General features: G+C 32.5%; 1 protein-coding gene across 2 annotated transcripts in view; it reads right to left on the bottom strand.

Moving 5' to 3' along the window:
- Positions 1-8089: 8089 nt before the first annotated feature.
- Positions 8090-15520, bottom strand: part of LOC147078283 (ATP-binding cassette sub-family G member 4) — a 102940-nt gene continuing 95509 nt past the window's right edge. For both annotated transcript variants that reach the window (XM_085958161.1, XM_085958150.1), the window contains exons 7-10: positions 11559-11842; positions 10737-10905; positions 9774-10030; positions 8090-8810 (exon numbers count right to left, since the gene is read on the bottom strand). In XM_085958161.1, the coding sequence (XP_085814287.1) occupies positions 8391-8810; positions 9774-10030; positions 10737-10905; positions 11559-11842 (1130 nt within the window). In that variant the 3' untranslated portion in view covers positions 8090-8390. The remainder of the gene's footprint in view (positions 8811-9773; positions 10031-10736; positions 10906-11558; positions 11843-15520) is intronic.

The following is a 15520-nucleotide window of genomic DNA, read 5'->3' as shown; positions in this document are numbered from 1 at the left end:
CTTTTTTTGTATTAATTAATTTTAATGAAATTTCTTAAGAATGTAATGTCATAACAATATTTTGAATTAAATATATCTTGTATAATGTTCCCGTAGAAGTAATTCCTTTACGATACAATATTATAATACTAAACGATTATAAAAATTCTCTTAGATTTAGAACAAGGGCCTTAACTATCGCACTCTTCCTCGTATAAAGACACTTATTTTGAATTACTCATATTATTATCCTAATAAATATTATCGGATTAATATTAAATCCAAATTCAGTAGTGGATATAATTTGTGCACATTGCTAAATATAATATGAATCTCAAATCATGATAATAATGATATTATTATTATAAACTAAATTGATCCTTATTGAAAAATCCTCTTGTCAAAGAACTGTCAAAATATTATTACAAAATGGCTGCCTAAATATTAATATCATGCTTTTCATTCGATTCCTCCAAACATGAAATATTTTTCCAGTTTAATATGACTTCTGGATATTAAATTTCGACATTATGAATTAGATTGTTTTAAAATGTTCATTAGTCATTAAATATGGGAAGACATGATTTTACTTGTCATGTTTTGTGTGAAGTTTCTTGAATCCAATTCCAACAGTTGTTTAGAACTACGTTTTACAAATAAGTTTAACTTTAAGTTGAAACAAGTCACATTGCAGTATGTTGAAGACAGTATTAAGAAGGAAAATATTATAGTAATGAATTTATGCGTGATGCTATTGATTATTGCTAATTTTGTATAGAAATAATGTTTCCTTTATTATGAGAATTGAAACTGAATATAAAAATGAGTTTTGTATGGATTCTGTGTTTTTTTTGTTGTTGTTAGGTACATTCCATATTTCTGTAGAAAAAAAAAGGATTTGATTTTAAGTGTCCAGTGAATCTTCATAATATTGTTTATTGACAATTGGCGATAAGTTATACTGTCCTACAAACAAGAAATCGCCGATAATAGGAAGTCGCTGTGGTCGAATATAGAAGACATTTCAGTGACATGCCTGTCATGGCGGCAACGTGTGCTAGAGGCGTATGTAAATAATGTATGTGCTCTCCTTTTAGATGCGACTCTTTTTCTTCTTAGCAATAAACTAAAAGTTTACTAATATTACTTCTAACGTCACTCCTGATCATTTTAGACATATTTTTATTATAAAAAGCTTTAAATTATGTAAATTTGTAGATCCTTACACCACGGGAGCATAAAATGAAATGATAAATTTGGAGACATTCCTCATTTGAAAACGGAAGTGTGATTAGCTGCACTGGAGGGGATTTGTTAGTTCACAGTTTTAACACGTGGACAAGAAGTTCTTGTTCGACAATAGGTACATAATATGTTTATAACTCACGATAATGTAAGTATTCGAAATTACTTACCTGGTTAGAGTCATACTTAAATTCTTTCCTACTCACACATACTCCGAGAAATTGAACCACGATCCAATAACTAATGATTGGATGAAAATCGATAGCAAGTGATTATGATACATTAATTAAACTGAATTAAATATACCTTGACTAATAAATAATACATATTGACATTTCGCACCGTGAGTGTAAAACCAACGCATCTGCAAATTTTTCAATTTCGAGATTAAATGCAAAACAACTGCAAAAGTCGTGAACCTGATAATGTAAAAGTGAAGTAACTGAAAGAACATGCAATATAATGTAGATATAAACCAAATATTATGGTTTTTTTTAGAAACTCTATTTCTCCTAACAAAAGGAAGACTTCAAACCCTAATATATCCAAGAAATGTCTATTGCAGATGCCTTGGTTTTACACTCACGGTGCGATTTGTTTGATGGCATATTTTAATAACACACAATGACATCTATCTAATCTCAGTGGAATTTGGAATATTGCAAGCATAGAAATAAACTGATAAATAGATTAAAATGTATGAAAGGCGGGTAGTGACATCATTAAAAATATCTGTAATTCGTAAGTTCCTTACAAGAGGATGCCCCTCTGTAAGTGGCTCCATCTATTCTGGCCTGCTAAGTAAAAAGACAGTGTTGTTGGTTTTAGTGAAATGAGAACCCATAATTTAAATTACCTTTTCTCTTATACACTGTATATTTAGAGATTATGTCAAAACAATCCTATAATTTTACATAATATATGAGAAAAGGTAGTTTAAAACTCGACTTCTCATATCTGTGTTTTTACTTAGCAGGGCAGTAATGGTGTGAATATAAATTTTGACTATGAGCCCCAGAATTCAAAAATGTAAAGGGATATAATATAACATAAATTTTTAGGGATATACAATTATGTAAGTAATAATATTAATAACAATAATTGTAACGCACTCCCACCGTTGGTGATAATTATTTGTCAGCATTTCCTGTCAGATTGATGACCTCATTAATTTCCTATTTATAGCCTGAAGTTTTCATTACAAATTTTCATTGCTTGTTGTTTTTTGCATAGCCAAAAACCCATCCGTCAACATATTAATGTTGATTCTTAAAAAATAATTTAAAAATATAATGTCAAAAAATAAAATGACAATGGTCGCCATTTCCACTATTGTAAGAATGCGAAAATATAATATAGATATTTTATAGACGTAATTTACTAAAACGTAAACATCTTTACATACTTATTTATGTTTACGTTGGTTGATTTGTAAACTTCAAAATTACTATGGGTACAATCATTATTTTGATGTCACGATGGCAAAGAATTTAAAGGGACATATTACAAGCAGCGGCGGCTCCTCTAATACCATCCAAGTGCTACGCACTGCCTGCATTTTTGAAGACATCACTCAACTTATCATTGTTATTCATATGTGTATCACTCACTTCGCGAAGTAGAACATGTAGCAGTATTATGAACAATACTCGGTTCATGGGCGCAAAGTGATTGCGATCCAAATGGATTTTCAGTTTGCACAGGATTACAATGAGGTCATTGTATACTTCTTAAACGGTAGTCCAATGTTCCCGTGGTAGCGTTTTGTGTAGCATTTTTTACACACTTTATGATCGGCGCACGAAATTAGGACTCTAGAAACAAAAACACCAGTTTCTGTTTTATATCAATGTTGGCGAGTTAATTTTTAACAATTCCACATTTAAGATTTAATGAATCGCTAAACTTTTACGAACATACAAACTGCCTCATTTATTTCTAAACCACTCAAATACATTCAATATAAAAAAAACACATCAGCGGTTATTTATTTGCCTGACGCATTCATTGTTCGGAGCGTTAAGGCATAAACTGTGACATTTATTTTTCTTTATTGATATTAAATCATTCTGCTGAAATGAAATCAACTGTTTAAAAACTTTTTTATGAAATAGAATAAATAAACAAAGACATATTTAATTTACCTTCTGAGAAGTTCAACGTTTCAGTCTTTTTACACTAAGATATTATCTTAGCTTATTGACATGGCAGCCTTCGGTGATAAAGGTAATCATGGAGAGACGCTTTACGGCCTTTACGTGGCTAGGACAAGTGTTCCTGATATCGCCAAAGAGTGTGACACTGCGTACCCTTATGGCACATCCTCAAGGGTTCCGTTGCCATGGCCGGCCCTCCCTCACCCTGCAGCGGTGCTACAAAAGCGACCTACGTGCTGCAGGTCTGACGGTAATATCTAACCATCTGCTATGAACGAACACTATGCAATGAGAATTTATACAGGGATTGGAAAGGTAATTAAATATAATACTATGCAACTAGTAAATTTTAAAAATAAATTTTTATTTTCAGTTCTGTATTCATGTATACAAGTATTCACTTAGAAAATTAATAATTTTTTAAAACAATACAGTTATATTGTATAAGGCAAACATCTTCTGATATGTAAAATTTGATACACTTTGTCATCATAATAAATATATTATTAAAGCCACATCCATTTGAATATTCATTCAAAAGTTTATATAAAAAATACTTTAACCCAAACACAAGTATGTAATCATTATTTTTTAATATTTAAACCATGTCCGATCCTAAGAAGATCGTATGGGCCTCCACAGAGTGGAAGTTGTATTAACAGATTTTTGTTTTCACAAGAAATGGATTTTAACCACTTGCTCAACCTGCTAGGTCCACAAATACATTGAACAAGAAAGAACACATGATTTTTTTTGCCAAATCATGGCACCCACATTCTGAAGCGGGCCCCCAGGCCACGATGTTTGGTGTTTTACCCAAATTATCACTAAGTCAGGGCTGTGTATTGTGAAATGGTATCCTGCGGAACTCCATGGTTCCATGTAAAATAAAGGGAAGGTATTTCGTATAATTTTAGCAATTTTTGGTATTTTTACATTTTTGACATTATAGGCCAACACGTTAGCCTCCTTGGCCATCATGGCAATTATCCAGGACCAATTAACTGCCCACATACTTAGCATTCCTAACTGTCAGTTTTTATGTTGTGTGCAGGAAGAATGAAATTCCTCACTACTGGCAAGAGCACTATTTATGGGGTTCTAAAATTTTAATTACACCTTAAAATATATCAGAACCAAACCACGATATCACTCTCACGAATATTCTAAATCTATAAAAGAAATGTATGTATTATCTATAAAGAAACGTATATTATTCGTATTATATTATTCTATTAGCCTCGGTGAATTTAGAAACCTTTATTTAATATACATAATTTTTCATAACACATCAGACGGTTTTAAAGATGACACTCTCAAGACATACAGCGGCCATTTTGAATGGCTCTCCCTGGGATCATTCATTAATAATGACAATAGCCTATAAATAGTATAAATCAAAATGAAGAGAACAATATCGTCACCGTTCAGGCAAAAGTCAGCAACCCAAAAAACATCATTTGGAGATATTGCAATTTGAATTGAGATGAAGGAAAAATCAGATGTTAATATTTTTAAGGATCTCTCTACATTAAATAATTTTATCATGTCTTCTTAATAAACCCTTTAGGTTACTTTTACTTTCCGATGCTAATTAATACATCTGGAAAGTTTTGAAGGAGGCAAGGTGGCTAAAATGAGGTTCGGTGACTTTTGCTTGTTAATAATCTGGACCAAAGCGATCTTATTATGACAAGCTAAAGTAACCATCCCTGTTTAGTTATTGTTATCTGTTTCAGACAAGCATTAAAAGTTTCCAAGTCACCATACATAGTTTAGTAACTTTTTTTTAAAATTTATAACGAAGGATTTATTTTATATAGTGTTAATAATGTCTGCCCGCATATATTGACTTATGCTTATTCAGTGAAAAACAAAAAATTCGAATTTAAGCAACATTTTACTAACTAATGTACTGTGGTGACTTTTGCATCTTAAAGAACATAATTTTATGCTTTGGGTGACATACTCAACTCAAAACTGCCTTTTTGTGGGCTGGTGGCTTTTGCCTGAATGGTGACGATATGATAGTCAACAAAATGTTTAAATAAAGTGCTACATTCCGAGACTTAAGATACATCTTATACAAAACACTAATCAGTTATAATGATTGACTCAGAAACTTGATCCATGACCAAAAAGCATGGAAACGGATGGGCTCATTCAAGTCGAGCATGACTGCGTTGTGATCTTCGCATACATCAATGACATTATAGTCAAGTTGCAGATGTAAACACCACAACAGACTATGCTTTGTATATTAGGATTAAGCCACTCATGAGAAAGAAACTGACATTCAGGAAACTGGAAAGCATATGAAGACATGGTCGATCTCGTACATAATGGCGGGTTAGAGTCTAGCTGGATATAAAGACCTTGGCATCCAAAATTGGAAGGAAGCAGTATATGCAGACCTAAATATAGGCTGACCCACAAAGAAAAAGAACTAACCTTGATTCATAGATGGTGTCAGAAATTTTAAATAACACCTCAGTTGCATGTTGTAAAGCCTAGTCCAGATCAAGAATATATTGTGCTTGAACTATGTTTTTCATCCAATGCGGAGTACAAAAATAGAAGTGACATTTAAATCAGAACATATTAAAAGTTCATAAATGTTTAAATAGAAATATTCATGAACAGTTTGTGTACAATGTTCGATCATAAGCCGGGGTGGGGTGGGTATCTGTATGGTCTGTACTAGGCATTTGGAAATTTTGGTGTGATTAGTGATTGCAGTAAAGCACCGGGATCATGATGGTTGCAAATATTTTCAATTTTTTTTTCTCTGTCTGTAGGTTCTGATGTGTTACAGTATATATATATATATATATATAAATTCAATAAAGAATGCTACAATCTAAATCTTCTTGCCTATTCATTTGAATAAAAAAATAGTATAATTTACTTAATTTAATAATCTATGGCTTCTATACGTTGTCATTGCCATGTCGAGTCTCGAATTAAGGAATTTTCGTAAGTACATTTTAGTTATCAACAACAACTTATATTTAATATGGTAAATTGAACATTTTGGATAACATTAATTCATTAATTATACTAGAAAATTGTGTTATCGTTTTGATAGTATCTTATAGGCAGAGTCTTTATGTCATACTTATATAATATAGGTAATTAAATCTTTCACCCTCATGTTAACAACCTAAACCAAGCGACTTGTTAAACACAAATAATATTATTTAAATTGTATCCGTATATGACAGGAATATGTCGATAATTCAAAATCGTATGTCAAATCATTTCTTTATTTTCAGTTACCTAAAGAGTTTTACAAGAAGATGTAATCAAATGATAAACAAGACATTTCTTTGTTATATTATTGTTTGTTCCACAAATAAAATAAAACAGGAGTTACCCTAAAATAAAGTGCTGTTCTAAACATATATGATTTTTGACCACAGAACAGATAATAAATAGAATTCCGATAGGCTATATACCAAACAGTAAATTTTGACGCAGGGTGTTGAAAGTGTTGTGTCCTACGAAAATGAACCATGCAATAGTGTGTGTAATACACCAATATTAAATGAGCACCAATGCATAAACTGAGAACAACGTATTCTTGACACGTGTTTAAATTTATCCCGTACTCTTCCTTACTCGAGATTGGTTGCCTGCTTCTCCTTACCCGTTAGGTATTTCAGTTTTAATTATTTCTGAGTTCCCTGTTTTTGACATATCAATATATTCTTGCCATGCACGGATATAATAATAAACATTAAAAAAATAGATTAGTGACATATTTCTGGATGGAAATAAAATTGATGGTTAAATGTCCCACCAAAATAATAATATAACAGCTTAGTAAGATTTCTTATGATATATCTAAACAGTAGGTATATTATTTTATAGGTTACTTACATTCATAAAAAAACATTGTATCAAAATTAAAACTCATCAGTTCTATTAAAAATAAAATAAAATATTACACTAGTCTTATTACTAACCATAATTGTTCAAAATTATGTTAGGTACCCATTAAATTTAACTATAATATTCCTATTTTGGTAGGTATTAAATCGTTTTTTGGCAAATATACGCAATATGAAATTATTTTATAAAAATGTCTCTCAAATCTATTTGGTATGTAAGGTAAAATTTACTTTTATTAAAGTTTCATATTGCATCGAGCAAAATTATTAAATAGGTAAATATGATTTATTATCAAATCACTTCAACTGTATAATTCGAATTTATTGTGCAGTCCAAATAAAATATCACACTGGCAACACAATTTAATGTTCACTTTGATTACTTAAACCTACATTTATTTCATAATTATTTCATAATTATTATTCAATTCATTCAATTTCATAATTATTATTATGAAATTGTTGGTCTTAATAAATTAGGAATGCGAATGAGAAAATAGGATTCTTGGTGATACCTCTACCTACCAGAGACACCTAGTGGAAAAATACGAAGCTACCTAAATAAGGTTTCAAGTTATATGCATTTATATTTTTATAAAAATCGACGTCTCTTAAAATGAATATAAAAAATATTAAAACTATGAATTAGCCAAAAATCTCTTATATAAAACATGGAAAACTAAATTTTAATAATAAATATGACCATAAAATAATATATGTAATAATAAGATGGGATCCTTTAACAAATTCACATTTATGATATTTTTTTACAATTGTAAGTTTATCTTTGACTTAAAATGATTTTTTTTTCTTTTTAATGTTTTCAGATACTTACATAATATTTGTTTCAAATTGTAAGCTTCATATTTTTCCCCTAGGTGCCTCTGGTAGATCGAGGTATTGCCTTTATAAATTGCTTTCATCCCCTAAATATTTTTTAACTTGAGCAACAATCTGAACTATATTTTAGCAGTTTAGCTGTTAATGTGAAAATCATAACATTAAATGCTCATTTCATTCTTTGAACGTTAAATTATGACGCATCTCACAGTTTCAATCATAGTCATTCATGTAATCAAATAAGTTATTTAAAAAAAAAATTGTATGTTTTCTAAATCTAATGAGATGCCATACTCATATGTGACTTTACGAAACGTCCAATATACTTGAGGGCCTTAAAGGTTCTGTTGGGAGAGAGCCTCTGTCGTAATAAATAATACCCACAAGCGTTAAATATGAAAAAGAAGAAGACAAGCATTGATAAGTCAAAAAAGAAAGAAGCCTCTCTCATTCCCATCATTTTTATAAAATACTGCGGACTCTTGTACTCGCAGTAGATTTCGTATTCCGGACAGAAGAGATCTTTACGACCAAAGCCGTAGATGGCGGTGACCAGACCTTCCAATCCGTACCGAAGATAGCTGCAGTACATCGCCAGGCGCCAGTGAAGTGGAACTGGTAAATCTCCTGAGCCGATTCCATACACTGCCAATAACATGAGAGGTACCGAAAGGGCCGGGCCGGTGAATACACTATTCTGTAATATAAATAATATCATGTCAGAAAGCTAAAATATAATGGCATTATCTCTATAGTTCAGCTATTTAATGTCTATTGACACTGCATGACTGTAGTTATTCAGCAGTTATCCATTTACTTAATGATATGACCTGCCCATTGCTACTTCATGAGTTTGGCGATATTTATCATATCGTATACATAACTTTCCGAGTTATGCTCAATATGAACCTTGTCATGCCATACTGCACTAGTCTTTGGATCACTCATAGAACAGATAATAAATAGAATTCCGATAGGCTATATAGCAATACAGTAAATTTTTAAACAGGGTTTTGAATGTGTAAGTGTCCTACGAAAATGAACCACGCATTATAGACGTGCAATAATATGTCTAATACACGTATATCAAATGAGCGTCAATGCATAAACCGAGAGCAGTCAGTATTTGACGTATGACGTATTCTTGACACGTGTTTAAATTTATCCCGTATTCTTCCTTACTCAAGATTGGCTATCTGCTTCTCCTTACCCGTTAGGTATTTCAGTTTCCATTATTTCTAAGTTCCTTGGGATCACTATTATAAGTATACATGATTTGTATGGTAAGTATTTATATTTTGTTGCACGGCACAATGGGTGGTAATTTTTCACAATTCCTTGGAATGAATGTCTTTTATGCGGGTCTTTTTCTGCAAAACATCTCATCATACATAACCTATATATAGATATACTTATTGTTTGAGAAGCCACCGTTGTTGAGTGTCATTGATAAAGATCGCATTAGGGTCAGCCAAACAGTTTGTGTTATTTTTATTTTTAAAACGCAGGTGACTAAAATATTCATTATTAATGGGGATTCCACCTTCCAGAGTTCCAAAGATGAATAGTTTGGGTGAGAGTATATCACCTTGCTGAACACCTTTTCTTATGGAAAATCTTTATAAATCACAAAAAAAATATTAGTACTCTAGATACTTACCACCACATTCAGCGTTGAAGAAATAACCACACCCAATGTTTCTGATATGAGCGACACCATAACTAGTACAGAGAAAAACATGGCGAATCTGGAGAACTCCAGCGGTTGACCGGTGATGAAGTATGTCATAGTCAGGTAAATGCTCGACATGAATACTTGTATTGGAAGTCTGGCGATGGTCGAGGCTGCAAAGTAAGGCTTCAGACCGTACCATCGATTGAAGTATTCACGCTTTAAAAGCTGCACTTCTGATGGAACTGGAAAACATATAAAGATTTTATAAAAGTGTTGAACAACATAAATTTTTAAATTCAAAGTAAAATAATAATTATATTAATCAAAATACTGACAACATTGACATCTGTGAAAATTTCCATAAGCTACCCAAGGTATTTTCTTAGTATTTTATCTACCATAAAATTGGTATATTATGATACATAATTAATATACTTTTAATATTCAATTTTATTATTTCAAAAAATAGGTAACTATCGATATCATAATATATCATTATATCAAGAATATTACAACATTTATAATATTAATACACATGGGCAGGAAGAGGGCTTGTCCTTAATAAAATAACTATATTATTTTTGACTTAATTAGGTATTAATATATTATGCCACCTAATTTAACAGTTTTCTTAATTGTAATTATAGTATCTATATAAAATTATTATGTACCTATTATCAGTTTGTGTATTCATAGAGGCAGTCTGTCAATGTCACGCACATAATATTATCATATCAGTAAAATCTGGCGTTATAGCTTTTCATCATAATTATGTCACCTTTATTTCTTATTAATACTAAGAACCAGAAGATTTAATAAACTTTGGTCCCATTACTAACCAGAATTTTTGTTATGCGTGGCGTATTAGGTCATAGATTGTTTTGAAAGGGTTGCTATCTACTAAAAAAACTAATGTAAACATATTATAATATATATCGGTAAACTTACACGCTAATAAAATGGGCAGCATTGGCACGTACATCAAAACTATAAGACAGGCATAGCAAAATCCAAAATTGAAGACAGTCTTCGAACCGTCGTTGCCCATTTGCAGATATAAAAATCCTATGATGATGCCAAGGAATATGTGGAGACATACTTTCAACCAAAGGTGCGCCTGAAAAAATTTAAATTGAAATTAAATAGAAACCTTGAATATGGTATTTTCCCTCGCCTTCTCTAAATTATCATCTTTTGTTGAAAAAAATTATAAATAGGTACTTTAATAAAAATCGATGTTTGTTAAAATTAATATAAAAAATATTAACACTGTAAATTAGTCAAAAATCTCTTGAAATGCTTCTCTCGATGCTTAGAAAACTTAATAAACTAAATTTTAATAATAAATATGACCATAAAATGTATGTTATAATAAGATTTTATAACATTTTTCCTAAATTGTAGGTTTATCTTTGACTTGAAATAAAAAAAAATCTTTTTAATGTTTTCAGATACATTTTTATTAATAATTAATACAGTTGAAATTGTAAATTATGAAAAAAATGTCTCAAATTGCAAGCTTGATATTACTCCGCTAGGTGCCTCTGGTAGAAAGGCTTAGTAAAGACCTAATTAGACCTTAATGAAAAAAGTAGCTCGATTAACTACTAGCACTCGCGATGACGAGTGGTAATGTGTCCGCTCAGAAGTCATAGATTTCCGATTCGAATTCCAGGTCTGGCAAATTTACATATTGTTTTTCAATGTGTCTGTAAGGTGGACCGATGTAGATCGGATTTTAGAGCCGATGGAAAAAAATAACTTTCTTACCGAATTTCGCCATGTCTGCAGCATCATTCTATAAAGTAGTATCCGGAACTGTGCCCAAGCTGAACTTCTATATTTGTACTGGTGCATTCTGACGGTAACGGTATCAATTTCCAACTCCAGCATTGATGAAGAAGAAGTAGTGAACTTGTCGTCAGCTGGGAAATGAGGTCCAGAGGTTTCCGTGTCAGGAGGAGGCTCCCATCTTGAACATCTGCCATTGTCCACTGCTTGTACCATTTGTTCCACGTGATCCGTTCCATATTCGCCACTAGATACATCAATTACTGTAAAAAAATATGATCATTATATCATCATTTGTCATAGTCTACATTATCATCTCTGTGTTATGAGTTCATACAGGGAACTCAGAAATAATGGGAACTGAAATACCTAACGGGTAAGGAGAAGCAGGCAACCGACTTCGAGTAAGGAAGCATATGGGATAAATTTAAAGACGTGTCAAGAATACATCATACATTGAATACTGACAACTAGACTGCGGCAAGTTTGACGTGAAGCTTGACAGTTTCGAGAATTACAATACTGACAATCCTTTCATAATATATCGCAGCGCCACGACGGCGGCCATGACACTTCAACTTCACTCTACTCTCGATTTATGCATTGATGCTCATTTACTATTGGTGTATAACACACACTATTGCATGTGCATGATGCGTGGTTCATTTTCGTAGGACACTCACATATTCAAAACCATGCGTGAAACTTTACTGTATTGGGATATAGCCTATCAGAATTCTATTTATTATCTGTTCTGTGCTTTCATATTCGCACCCTTTGGCCATTTTGCCTGCATGAGAGCTGATAAAAAGGGTGACTGCAGGGTATAAGCATAAATGTCGGATGGGTTGAATGTGTATAATCCGTTCACTGAGTATTATTGTGTTTATTCGGATATTCGAACAAAATAAACATAGCTATAATCTTTTACAAGTATGCGTGTACGCGGAAGGAACAAAGTGACTTGATCGAGTGTTGCGACAGTACCCCCCTCGTAGTGAAATGCTTTCACGATCAATGTATGTACTTATGTACAAATTTGATACAGATGATAGTTTCGTCTATCTTGAATCTCTCGTGAATAGATATTATTATGTCACAAATGAAATTAACAAGAGAATTATTCCATCAAATTTAATGCTTATTTGAAAATTTCAGGTCACACCTACTATTTTGCTGAACTACCAACATTTCACAAAACGCTCGTAAAGTTTTTGTTCACATTCACCCCGGAAACCTGGATATTAATTCTGCGAAACAAACGAACACTTGGTATTATTGCAAGAAAAAATCTCAACAATTGCAACAATTGGAGACGAAAATGCAATGACTGTATGTGTGAAGATCGATCAATTAAAATTGGAAAACTGCTCTGGCTTGATCATGTCGACTGTATAAACGTCAATGAGAATAATCCAATGTGACGCAGAAGAAAAGGCAGGCCGAAATTCGCTGACTAGATGGAGGTACGAATTAGTGCGTAAGGGAGGGGGCTGACAGGGCTCTAGTCTGGGGGCCCGGACTTTAGGGGGGGCTGGCGTGGCGGGTCGACCAGATGAGTGAGATAAATAAACATCACAAATTAGTGTTAATAGTAAAAAAACGTTGCCTGCGGCGCTATTGCACTTCATGTCTATTAATATTTTAAATTATATGATTATGCATTGTAATTTTTGATTATTATTAATTGTGTGTTGATAATACACTATAATAAGTACCCCTTAATTTGATCTAAAACATAATTTCACTGCTTTTAACCTTAGCGATAGGTAGGGGGGGCAAAGATCCTAGCCTGAGGGCCCGCTTCAGAATGTGGGGGTCATGGTGCATATACCCGAGGTACTGAGCTGGAAAGCGACGATGGACGGCAGTGTCGGAAGACGAAGAACACATGGATTGCAAGTCGCCTCAGTGAAGACAAACTGAACTGTTCCACTCAGTAGAGATCGTAATATTCAGTAATATAACCAGATGTTTACGATGAAGAAGAAAACGACATAATGATATGGGCTTTCTTTTTCCAATAACTTCAATACAACAATGTGTAACGTATCAAAATGCACACTCTACGTATTAAGGCAATATCTTTACCTACCAGAGGCACCTAGCGGAAAAATACGAACCTCGCAATTTGAGACATTTTTTTGATAATTTATAATTTCAACTGTATTAATTAATAAATATGTACCTATCTGAAAATAAAAAATGTGAATTTGTCAAAGGACCCCATCGAATCGAGCTTCAATATTGGGACCATACCTAAATAAGATTTCAGATAAATAAAAAGGATTTCAAGTTATACACATTTATATTTTTATAAAAATCAATGTTTTTTAAAATAAATATAAAAAATATTAAAACTATGAATTATTCAAAAATCTCTTAGGTACTTACAGCATAGAAAACTTAATAAACTAAATTTTAATCATAACTATGATCATAAAATATAATATGTAATAATAAGATGGGGTCCTTTGACAAATTCACATTTTTTAACATTTTTTTACAATTATTTAATTTATAATATATAATAAGTTTATCTTCGACTTGAAATAAAAAATATTTTCCTTACTTTCATTTTTATTAATTAATACAGTTGAAATAATTGTAAATTATCAAAAACATGTCTCAAATTGCAAGCTTCGTATTTTTCCGCTAGGTGCCTTTGGTAGGTAAAGACATCACCTTAACTTATAATCGCTATTATATGACATTACCTACTCTTTATTATAATTTATTTTAGATTGATCTTTCATAGACGATAGTGACTCAATAATAGGAATTTATGTCTAAGATCTTTGACAGTGACAACTAATTCTTATGTTGGTTAGAGTTCAAATCGGATAACCTTTACTAGTGTATCCTTATCTTATTGGTGTCCAACTTCTAAACTAGATAAATCTCTTATTTCTAATTCAGCTAGATATATTAAAATATTTGTGATCATTAAAATAGTATGAATTTTGCATTGCAACATAATAGTGTAATACAATATTGCGTATACTTACAGTACCACACCATTTCCCCCATTTAAATCACAACATTAGATCATGAAAATCAGTATGGCTTAGGCATAAAGCCCACCAAAAAAGCGTTCGGTGCGCTCACTACTGAGTAGGCCCCCTCCCACCCGCGCATTACCCTTCACCTATGTAATAAGGGGCTCAAAGAGCACAAAATAATTATTATTATCAGCGTCTCTCATAACAAAGCAATAAAAATATTATTAAATTTCTCGGGGCTTGTAATTAATATCGGACACGCAATAACTAAACAAAGAGTTCACTGTTCTTAAATAATGGCTTCTCGCCCGTCTATCGACGACGCTTCGAGGAGCGTGATTTTGCTTGCCGTGTTCAATGGATGGACTACGTTCTATTTTCGTTAATTCGTCCGGCTGAAAAGCCACACAACGGTGAGTCATGGGGCAGGCGGGCACAATGCGTCGTCAAATCCAGTGTGCGCTGGCGTATTTGATTACGTTGTATTTTCAATGATTTACACGCCACTTGTGAAATTTTGCGCGAGAGCCCCACTCGCTCCGTTAAGTGGGTTTTACGCCTTAGTCAATAAACATAAATATGGTGCATGGTCCAAAGAAAACGGGGTCAAATCTGCCACTGAATAAAACTACAATGTGTTGTAATAATACAATGCTCACAGGAAGCGGCGTGAGAAGATGTGGAATTCTTTACGAGCTTGCTCTCGCTCTGTCTATATCAGTATCGATGTTGTAAAATGTTTACCTTCCATTATCTCGAAAAGTAAATCGTTAGTAGCAATTTTTTTTAAATGTTGTCTGAAAACCGACCACGGCGAATCAATTAGCGAGAAATAACTATTGTCGAATAAGAACTTCTTGTCCACATGTTAAAATTGTGAACTAACAATCCTCTCCAGTGCAGTTAATTGCCCCCAAATTTATCATTTCATTTCACGCT

Source organism: Rhyacophila brunnea, unplaced genomic scaffold (genome assembly GCF_057557595.1).
Source record: "Rhyacophila brunnea isolate RB1 unplaced genomic scaffold, BYU_Rbru_1.0 scaffold_11, whole genome shotgun sequence".
In the NCBI taxonomy this organism is placed as follows: domain Eukaryota; kingdom Metazoa; phylum Arthropoda; class Insecta; order Trichoptera; family Rhyacophilidae; genus Rhyacophila; species Rhyacophila brunnea.
Note: the sequence above shows the minus strand (reverse complement) of the source record. Positions and strands in the feature narration are given on the sequence as shown.